This window comes from Rattus norvegicus, chromosome 8 (assembly GCF_036323735.1).
Source record: "Rattus norvegicus strain BN/NHsdMcwi chromosome 8, GRCr8, whole genome shotgun sequence".
In the NCBI taxonomy this organism is placed as follows: Eukaryota; Metazoa; Chordata; class Mammalia; order Rodentia; family Muridae; genus Rattus; species Rattus norvegicus.
Genome location: NC_086026.1, coordinates 41,777,634 through 41,788,871, shown reverse-complemented (window position 1 = coordinate 41,788,871; position 11,238 = coordinate 41,777,634). Strand labels below are relative to the sequence as shown.

General features: G+C 42.9%; 1 protein-coding gene and 1 long non-coding RNA gene across 2 annotated transcripts in view; one reads left to right on the top strand and one right to left on the bottom strand.

Annotated features, from left to right (window-relative positions):
* Nucleotides 1-1,206: 1,206 nt before the first annotated feature.
* On the bottom strand, nt 1,207-3,816 carry LOC120094323 (uncharacterized). Its single transcript, XR_005488637.2, has 2 exons — nt 3,754-3,816; nt 1,207-1,342 (listed from the first exon to the last, which is right to left on the bottom strand). It is a non-coding gene; the product is annotated as an uncharacterized LOC120094323 (long non-coding RNA).
* Nucleotides 3,817-6,649: 2,833 nt separating this feature from the next.
* The window catches only part of Dcps (decapping enzyme, scavenger), a 52,716-nt gene continuing 48,127 nt past the window's right edge, over nt 6,650-11,238 (top strand). The window contains exons 1-2 of the mRNA NM_153302.2: nt 6,650-6,875; nt 11,048-11,222. Coding sequence (NP_695214.2) covers nt 6,681-6,875; nt 11,048-11,222 — 370 coding nt within the window. The 5' untranslated portion in view covers nt 6,650-6,680. The remainder of the gene's footprint in view (nt 6,876-11,047; nt 11,223-11,238) is intronic.

The window sequence follows — 11,238 nt, the reverse complement described above, 5'->3', positions numbered from 1 at the left end:
TCTGCCTGCATATGTGACTGCAGGCCAGAAGAGGGCACCAGATCCCACCACAGATGGCGGTGAGCCACCATGTGGTTGCTGGGAACTGAACTCATGACCTCTGGAGGAGCAGTCAGCGCCCCCAACCGCAGAGCCATCTTTCCAGCCCCCAAGACTGATTATTCTTAGGAATCAAAACTGCAAGAGAAAAATGCTCACAGGCTTTGATGCTGGTAACTCTAGCATTACCCAAGGAGAGGTTCAAAGTGGACTAGCCCAGCGCAATAGCTGCACAAAGCTTGTGGTAGTAACCAATCAATATTGGCGGGATGGAAACCTCACTGCATGAGACTCTCTGGACTCAAACATGGTGATCCTCCTACCTCAGCTTTCAAATGCCACCATACCAAGCTTAATCTGTTATTTCTTAGCGACACATCCCTAATTATGAACTTGCGAGGTTGTATTGTTTGCTCTCTGTTATGATAAAACACCATGATCAAAGCAACATACAGAAGGAAGGGTTTTTCTGGGTTTATGGTTCAAGAAGGCCCATCACAGCAGGGAAGCCAGTGGCGAGCAGAAGGCTGGAGCAGGATGCTGAAAGCTCATGTCTTAAAACACAGGCAGGTTGCAGAGAGAACGGGGAATAGGTTGAAGCCTGAGGCTCTCGAAGCCAGCCCCTGGTGACATATTTCCTCCAGTAAGGTCATACCTCCTAATCCTTCTCAAACAATGTAATCAACCAGGAATCCAGTATCCAAATGCTGGAAGCAATATTCATTCATATACACGTACCTATGTACCTATGTCACTATGTCATTTAAGCCTCAGAGGGCTAAAATAATTTTCCCTTCTATTTGGTGAACCAGCCAGGAGACTCTGGGATATATCCTTTATTTTGGGACTCACAGATAAAACCCTAGAACTGGCAGAAGTCAGCAGGAAACAAACAAAAGAGAAAAAAAAAAGGAAGAAAACTATATGTTTGTTTGTTTGAGATAGGATCTTACTACCTTGCCCTTGGCTGCCCTGAAACTCCTGATGTAGATCAGGCTAACCTCAGACTTGTGACTGACCTTCATGCTTCTGCCTCCTGAGTGCTGGAATTACTGCCGTACACCATCATACCTAGCTTTGAAAAATGTGAGACTTTTACCAAATTTCTAGCTATCAGAAGACATCTTGATCTAATTTCTATGCTATAATAAAATACCTGAGCCTATGTCCTTTGTAAGAACGTTTATTTAGTTCAGATTTGGAAACTGCAGTCCCAGATCAGGTGGCCACACCTACGCTTCCTTTCTGGTACAAGTCTCTTTATGAGGGGCATCATAGTGGCAAGAACATGTGGGCATAAGATCTAATGAAAACAGAAAAAAATAGTTTGAAGGTCAGACACAGTCTTTTTATAAAAACCAGTTCTCAAAAGCTAACAGCAAGGAGGAGGGTGTAGTGTAGTGCTCTACACTACACTGCACTATACTGGTCCCTGTAGTCTAATTGCAGTTCCACAAAGGAGAAATACATTAAGTCCTTCCAAGAATAGCACCATGATGACCTAACAACCTTCCAAGAGTGTGACTGTTTGAATGAGAATGGCCCCCATAGGCTCATAGAATTTTTTAAGATTTATTTATTTTTTTACCTAATGTATATGAGTACACTGTCACTGACACACCAGAAGAGGACATCACATCCCATTACAGATGGCTGTGAGCCACCATGTAGTTGGTGGGAATTGAACTCAGGACCTCTGGAAGAGCAGCCAGTGATTTTAACCGCTGAGCCATCTCTCCAGCCCGGCTCATATATTTAGTACTTGGTCCCCAATTGGTAGAGCTGTTTGGAAAGATTTGGTGGTGTGGCCTCTTTGGAAGGAGGTGTGTCACTGGGATTAGGCTTTGAGGTTTTAAAAGATTTTTGTCATTCCCAGTCTCTCTCCTTCACTCTACCTCATAGATCTCAAGATGTGAGCTCTCAGCTACAGCTCTTAACACTGTGCCTGCCAGCCTGCCTGCTGCCATGCTGCCTGTTATAGTCACAGACTTTAACTTTTTGAAACTATGAGCTCCTAATAAACTCCTTCTGAAAGTTTCCTCGGTCAGGGTATCTTATCACAAGAATAGAAAGTAACTAAAGACAGGTAGTGCGCGCCTGGTTTTATCACAACTAGACACGTGCTAATATTGTTTTGGAAGAGGGAACTTTAATTGAGAAAATGCTCCTGCCAAATTAGCCATGGGCAAGCCTATGGACATTTCCTTGATTAATGAGTGATATGGAAGGACCTTAGCCCATTATGGGTGATGCCAGTTTTGGGCTGGTGGCTTTGAGTGCTATTAGAAAGCAGGCTGAGCAAGCCATGGGAAGCAAGCCAGTAAGCAGCACTTCTCCATGGCTACTGCATCAGCTCCTGCCTCCAGGTTCCTGCCTTGCTTGAGTTGCTGCCCTGATTTCCCTCAGTGATTGATTTACCTGGAAGTATAAAATGAAAGAAACCCCTTTCTCTCCAAATTGCTTATGGTCGTGATGTTTTATCACAGCAATAGAAATGCCGTGACAGGCCAGTTCCACCTCTTAAAGACTCCATTACCTCAGTACCATCATGCTGGGATCAAGTTTTCAATATATGGGCCTTTGGGCACACTAAAATCATAGCCCAGTAATGGCAGATGAAAAACAACAACAATAACAACAACAACAACAGTAACAACAGCAACAACGACCCTTATTTCCTCTTTTCCACATTCTAAATGTCAGAAGAAAGCATGTGTATGAAGCTGTTCTTGTGTAGGCCTCTGATGTTATTTTATTTTTATTGTTTGTCTTTAAAGACAGCATCTTGCTATGTAGCTCTGACTGGCCTGGTATTTGCTGTATAGACTAGACCTCAAACTTGCAGCAAATCTCCTGCCTCTGCCTCCTGATTGCTGAGATAACAGTGTGTGCCACTATGCACAGCCCTCTGGTATTTTGGCTTATCAATTTAATATTGAAACAAATTCATGGACAATATTTAATTTTTGTTTCTTTTTGTTCTTAGAGACAGGGTTTCTCTGTGTAGTCTCTGGCTGTCCTGGAACTTGCTCTGAGGACAAGCTGGTCTTGCCCAGATAAACTTCACAACATTTTTTTGGAAAGATTTATTTATTTTATGTATGTGAGTACACTGTAGCTGTCTTCAGACACACCAGAAAACAGTACTGGATTCCATGACAGATGGTTGTGAGCCACCATGTGGTGGCTGGGAATCAAACTCAGGACCTCTGGAAGAGCAGTCAGTGCTCTTAACCACTGAGCCATCTCTCCAGCCCCACAGCATTTTTTTAAAAGGTATCTTTTTTCTTAAAGAGCTTTCATTCTAAACACAAAGAGACATAACAGGAGTAGGACCAGTCAGAGGGTTCAGCAGGTAAAGACATATCAACACCTGATGACCAGAGTTTGACCTTGGAACCCATGGAAGGTAGAAGGAGAGAATCAACTCCAGACATTTATCTTCTGGCCTCCACACAAATACTGTGGCATGCCCACAGTCGTGCTATAAATAAATTAATGAATAAAAAATAACAGGAGTCTTAAGGCTTCCCTTAGTACAACCTTGATGCAGTTAAAGAACTCAGATTGGAAAACAAAAGTTAAAATAGTTTTAATCCTCAAACTATTTTAAGTTCCTTGTAAGATTAAAAAATTGTCATTGTCTTTTATGTGTGCATGATGTGTCTAGGGGGTAAGAGTGTGGTGGCTTTTCTTCCACGTCTATTCAAGTACCTCGGGATTGAACTCAGGTCATCAGGCTTTCTGCTTAGGTGATCTTACGGGCTCAGGCCTTCCCTGAAAAACGAAAAAGAAAGCAAGCATTGTATCCTGTCCTCTAGGTCTCTCTTGGCCCCTTGGGGGTAGAAACTGTGTTTGAAATGGAGATATTCAGAGGGTATAGCACACAAGGTATCAAAGTTAAAGCAGAGTTAAAATTCTTTTAAACATGTCCATTAGTGTGTGTGTGTGTGTGTGTGTGTGTGTGTGTGTGTGTGTGTGTGTGTGTGATAGGGTTGGGGGCGGGGAGGAAGGACACGGTCTGAGATAGGACCTCTCTATGAATCCTAGCCTGGCTTTCATTCATGATTTTCTTGCCTGTGCTGGAATTACAGTCCCATGCCACCATGCCCAGAAGTTTGGCTTGTTTGAGTTATTTATAAATTCTGCCTTTTGGGGAATGCATTGGGCAGCTTTTGTTTCCCTGTATTATCTTCTCAATGTGTTCCTTCAGCTTTCTTTCTAGTGGAGGCACACAGAGATTCTTAGGCCCTAGTGTGTGTAGGTAACCAACCAATGGGCTGTGACCAGTCATGTGGGATAACTTCTTACTTTTTTCTTTTTTAAAAGAGATTTATTTATTTCATGTATGTGAGTACACTGTAGCTGTCTTCAGACACACCAGCAAAGGGCATCGGATCCCATTACAGATGGTTGTGAGCCACCATGTGGTTGTTGGGAACTGAACTCAGGACCTCTGGAAGAGCAGTCAGTGCTTTTAACCGCTGAGCCATCTCTCCAGCCTGACAACTTCTTTCTTATACCTTTCTTATTGTATAGCACAGCTCTCTTTTCTTTTTGGCTTGAGTATATAAATAAATAAAATTTGGTGTCAGCTGGAAAAATAATAAAAACAATTTAAAGGAATGGGTGGTAGTGCTAATCTTTATAAGTTGAATTGATAATGTTTTATTTTCAAGTACAAAATCATTTTTCTTACAAATAGTTTTTGTCCACCCAGAGTTGTGAAAGGATGTTTTATCATTATCTCTGCATACCTGCACACACAATAAATGAATGAATACTCTAAACAATAATTAAGTATTCTAGCATATGTTTGTACTCCTGTTGGGTTCCGTTTGAAGCAGCCTGTCTCAAAGAACCAAAACACAAACACCAACTCCCCACATTTATAACTGTTTCAGATTTAAAATTGTCTCTGAAATAGTTTAAGAAACAGTAGGGTTTTTCCTGAGTATATCATTCATTCCACGATAGTTTAGAAGCAATCTAAAAAAAGCTAAATTTACTAAAGAACACTGTTACTGCTTGCTGCTCAAACAGCAGGATACAATAGCAGCCCCAAGTCGGCACTTTATTTATTATTTTTTTTAAAGCTTTATTCAGTGTTCTGCCTGCACATATGCCTACAGGCCAGAAGAGGGCACCAGATCTCATTACACTCATTACACCTGGTTGTGAGCCACCATGAGGTTGCTGGGAATTGAACTCAGGACCTCTGGAAGAGCAGTCAGTGCTCTTAACCCCTGAGCCATCCCTCCAGCCCAAGTCAGTACTTTAAAAAGTCCCTTTATTAATGATTTCTACTCCGGTCAGCTGACAGGTAACACCCAGGATTATGGTGAGTAAAGAATGTCACTTTCTGCCAGGACCCAAGGTGTCAAGACAGGAATCCACCTAGGCACTATTAATGAAGTTTGATAAGCACGTGACTGGGTTTCTGTCTTCAGAAGTTAGAAGCCTACTCAAGGACTTGAGGCATATTTCTGTAGCAGAGCACATGTTTAACTGCTCAAGGTTCAATGTTTACTGAACACAATATGCACACACATCTAATACAAAATCCCTCACCAAAGATTCCAGCAAAGTAAATTTAGAATGAAAGAAGTCTATATAATTAATCCCTATTCTTGAATTCATATAAAACTATCATTCTAAGATTAATAAGAAATCAACTTATTTTAAAGTATGTTGGAGCTGAGTATGGAACTCAGGAGCAGAGGCCAGAAGATCTCTGAATTCCAGGCCAGGATATGTCAGGGCTACCAGTGAGACCTTGTCGACAGAAAGGGAAAGTGGGCAAGCAAGCAAGCAAGCTATAGCTATTACTAAAGCGCTAACTTTAGTTTCTGACATTACGTACCTACAATTTGGAACTTACAGTTTCCTTCCTCGTTTGGCCTCGTTTGGCTACAAATATCCAAAACGTCCAAAAGGTTAAGTCTACATATAAAGGGGTGGGGGGTGGGGGCTGAAGTAAAATAGTGAAAGTAGGAGAAAATGGAAAATGGTTTAAGTATTCACTTTTAAAAAGAATAACAACCAAGCCTGAAGGTGGTTATACACCTTTAATCCCAGCACTGGAGACAGAGGCAAGTGGATCTCTGTGAGTTTGAGGCCAGCCTGGTCGATACAGAGACCCTGTCTCAAAACAACAACAAAAATCAAGAAATAAAATGCCTTGTAGATTTATTTAAAAAAAAATTCCTTCCACGCCCACTCGTGAGTAGGGCTGTTAATGTAAAATGTCACTATTCAACTCTGTGTGTCCATTTTACAGAACCCAAGTGTTTTCGGTTTCCCATCCCAGGCGCTGGGCTAAGGTGGGCCTCTTCACTGCCAAACACCTCTACTCCATCTCGTTAGGCCTTCACCCCTTTCCCTTCCCCACCGCCTGCCAGGCAGCAATATCTAAATTTGCCCCTCCGCAAAAGTCATTGCGTGACCCTCACCCAAACATATGCAAAACCTGTAGAAACGGACTGCAACTCGAAGCACTCTGTGAAATGGAGTAGAGGCCTTGCCCGCTCGAAGCATGCCGGGAGTTGAAGTCCAGTCCCTCACAGGCTGTAAGGAAGGGCCGTAAGGGGGCGTGGGCAGCGGCTCCTACGTGAAGGCGGGTTGGGTTCGTCCCAGGCAGCATGGCGGATACAGCGCCTCAACTCAAGAGAAAGCGCGAACCGGAGCCAGAGGAGGCAGAAACCCCCAGCACAGAGAAGGAAGCAGGCGTTGGCAATGGTACCTCTGCCCCTGTCCGCTTACCCTTCTCCGGCTTTAGAGTACAAAAAGTGCTGAGGGAGTCTGCGCGGGACAAAATTATTTTCCTGCATGGGAAGGTACCATTAAACACCCCGGGGGACGCGGGAAGGAGGGAACCAATCTTCGTGTCAGAAGCGTATTTGTTTCCATTACGGGAACTACCAGTCACGTTCTTCAGGGAAGGTGGAGTGCGCCACTACTACATACATGGAGCGTCAAGATTGCTGTGTAATTAAAGGAATGCACATATCTAGATCTAATTGCCCCAATATCTCCTTCCCAAGAAATAGACGCCAGTTTTAAAATCACGTGTAAAATTCCCCAAGCCATTCATCATCATTTATTTTACGTATGAAGACGTCAGGAACTCAGCAGATGTTTGTTCTGGGTCCTGTCTCTGGAAATGACTAAATAGCTATGAGTGTGGTCCCTGCTCTACGTGACTTCAGCCTAAGCTGTTAACCCTTTCTACGTGCTGTGCGCTCTCATGTATAAGGGGGATCTAGGCATGTGCATGGCATGTGGAGACAATTGCTTCTGTTCTTGGGCTCCTGGACTGCAAGCTACTGAGGAGGCAGATAAGACGCTGGCTCTACATACATTGTGCTTAGCCGTCTAGCGGGAGCAGAGGGGAGTTGAAGACCATCCCAAACTACTGAAGCAACTCTTAGTCGAGACAGATATTGAGGTTGCTTAAAGAAAGGGCTGGTTGAAACTTTTCCACTTTTGAGTTCATTCTGCTGAGAAAGTTTTACACAACACTAGGTGTACAGACATATATACTATATACTAGTGTGTGTGTATGTATATGTATACATATATATTTGGTGTACTTATATTTTTCATTAAGGATGTAAGCAAATTTACATGCTAATGACATGTATGTGCTTGCTTATAAAGAAAGATGTTGGGGTTGGCGATTTAGCTCAGTGGTAGAGCGCTTAAGACCCTGGGGTTGGTCCCCAGCTCTGAAAAAAAAAAAAAGAAAAAAGAAAAAAAAGAAAGATGTTGGCTGACTAGTGCAGCAGGGTAGAGCATTTTTTAGAGTTGATCAGTGTTTTCATTTGATAACAATGCTGAGAGTACTACTTTGTATGAATATGTCGTACATAGTGGCAGAATTATGATTACTACAGCTAACCATTTGTTCTGTTTTGAGCCTGACAGGTACCATTTCAGAGACTGTTGGAAATTCTGTCTTAATCCCAGGCCATAGTCATTTAACAATTTTTAAAAGTGAAACTCAACTCAGCAACTCAAACAGCACTTTATTTACTTTTTACTGGGATGTGTGTGTATTGGAGGGCACACCATGACATATGTGGTCAGATAACAACTTTGTGGAGATGATTCTCCCCTTCTACCTTTACATGGGTTTCCGAGACTCAAACTCAGGCACCTTCCCCTGCTGAGCCACGTCAGCAGGCCTTAAGCAGCACTTAAAGACAAATACAAAACAAAACAAAAAAAACGGTTTAGCACAGTACAATTCAAAGGGAAATACTACGCATTTGTGTTCTGTAATTAAGCCATTTCAGAGCAGAACACTTTGCATGTTCAGAGTAGTAATTTCAGCTCATAAAGCATGGTCATCTTGGATCTGAGCGAAGCCGTTTCAGGCAGGATTTGTTGGTGTTGCCTAGCTTAATGGCATGAACAATCCAAAGTGTGCAAATGATACCTGGTTAGAACTGAGATCTTGGTAAGTCGGTGCATTGCACAAAAAAAAACCACCTCCAACTCATTATGTATTTGATTGTGAATTAATTTTTAGTCCTCAGGCTCAGCGGTTAAGAGCACTGACTGCTCTTCCAGAAATCCTGAGTTCAATTCCCAGCAACCACATGGTGGCTCACAACCATCTGTAATGGGATCTGATGCCCTCTTCTGGTGTGTCTGAAGACAGCACAGTGTACTCACATACATGAAATAAATAAATCTTTAAAAAAAAAATTCTAGTCCTCGTGTGCTTGGAAATCTTCCAAGTTTTTCCATGACCATATATATCTATATATATCCATAGATATCTATATATATCCATAGAGATATATGGATATCTATGGATATATATAGATATCTATGGATATATATAGATATATATATATATCTACAACTTGCTTAATACAAATAAAGTTACTTGTGTATACACACACACACACACACACACACACACACACACACACACACTTACTTGGTATTGGATAACCGTTTTGGGGATTCTTCCTTGGGGAAGGCTGTGTTGCCTGCTCTCAGCATTCATTAGTTACTGTGCTTCTTAGTCTCAGGTTGAAACTCATGAGAGTTCCCCCTTTCACATTAATATGTCTCTTGATCCCTTCCTCGTTCAGGTCTTGTTTAGGTAGCCATGGTGATGAGACATCATGGGTGTGGCTTCTCTGACATTCCTAGAGACACAGTCTCGTGGAAAAGTTCCTGTTCTCGATCTTTCCGTCCCCTCTCCCACTATGATCCTTGAGCCTTAGATGTAGGAGTTGTGTCCTATCAGTTGGGTCTGGGAACTACATGGTCACTTAAGTTTTATATTTTGATCTGCTGTGGGTTTCTGTAATGTTCTCTGCCTGTGAAACCCACAGTTTTAAGAAGTCGTTCCTGGGGCAGGGAGGAGCGAATTGTCTGAAGCACAAGCGTGGAGACCTAAGTTTGGATTCCCAGAATTTATATACAAATCTGGGTGTGGTAGTGTCCTGCTGTAACCCTAGTGTATGTGAGGTGGGCTGGTGGTAGGGGAAATAGGCAGATACTTGGAGCTCATAGACTAGGTGAGTTGGTGAGCTCCAGGTTCCGTGACAGATACTATCTCAAATATAATATATTTGCTAGACAGCCACTGAGGAAGACACCCAATGTCTTAGTTAGGGTTTCACTGCTGTGAACAGACTCCATGACCAAGGCAACTCTTATAAAGGACAACATTTAATTGGGGCTGGCTTACAGCTTCAGAGGTTCAGTCCATTATCATCAAGGCAGGAACATGGCAGCATCCAGGCAGGCATGGTGCAGGAGGAGCTGAGAGTTCTACAGTTCCTTCCAAAGGCAAACAGAAGACTGGCTTCCAGGCAGCTAGGAAGAGGGTCTTAAAGCCCTCCCCCATAGTGACACACCTTCTCCAACAAGGCCACGCCTCTAAATAGTGCCACTCCCTGGGCCAAACACATTCAAACCACCACACACAACCTTGACTTCTGGCCTCCACACAGACATGCATGCACTTGATACACAAGCCCATCCTTGCAAGCATATACATTCACTAAATACATACAAGCAAAGCTATGTCCAAGAGTCACTTGCAAGAGCTTACATTTGGGAGGATCAGGGGACATAGCTTCAATGTCTCTCTGTGTCTCTTGTCTTTTATTAGGTCCTGTATGGTTTTCTTAGTCCTTTTGTCCTCCATATGTATGTATTACTGGCTGAAGACTTTAGGGCTGAGAGATTTCTAGCTAGAAGTTAATAGGGCTTCTAATCTCTATACTGATACTGTTCATGTGACCTTGGATACGTCACTTAATTTCTCTAGTCTGTATCTTAGTTTCTTTGTCCTTTTTTTTCTAAAGTAAGGAGACTTTGGCAGGGATCTTGTAAACCTAAAATAGATGACAGCTCAGAAACTTTTTATGAAGAAAAGTCTGAGAATTTCCACAAGGATTAAGGTGCCTTTTCTGGGAGAAGAATAGTAAGTGTTGTACTTCCTCAGAAGGGAGCCCTCAAGGAAGCAAATGCAGGTATTGTGGTTTAAGAGACCCTAAAATCACAAGTGCTGGATTTTTTTTTATCTTTTGTGTGTGTGTGTGTGTGTGTGTGTGTGTATGTGTGCGTGTGTGTGTGCGTGTGTGTGCGTGTGCGGGCCTCAGTGTGGAAGCCAGAGTACAACCTCAGGTTTGTTTCTGTCTTGTTTATTACTTGCTTGTGTTGCTTCTTGGTACATGGCCAGCAGGCCCCAGGAGTCCACTTATCTTTGCCTTTCCAGTTCTGGGATTTTAAGTAACAACCACCCCTCACCCCGGGGTTTTCCAGACAGGATCTCTCTCACACCCAGCCTTTTCACATGGGTTCTGTTAAATGGACACTCAGGTCCTCACACTTGCATGAGAATACATTTTATTAACAAAACTATTTCCCTAGCCCCAAGTGCTGGGATTTCAGAGGCTCTGGGAAGGTTCTACGTGTACTCAGCAGGCTCTTCTGGTGGCACTGTCCTTGCACCCACTGATGATAACTCTGCCCGCAGGTGAATGAGGACTCTGGGGATACTCATGGAGAAGATGCTGTGGTAATCCTGGAGAAGACACCGTTTCAGGTAGAACATGTGGCGCAGCTCCTAACGGGGAACCCAGAGCTCAAGTTGCAATTCTCCAATGATATCTACAGCACCTATAACCTGTTTCCTCCAAGGCATCTGAGTGGTGAGCAAATGGTGGC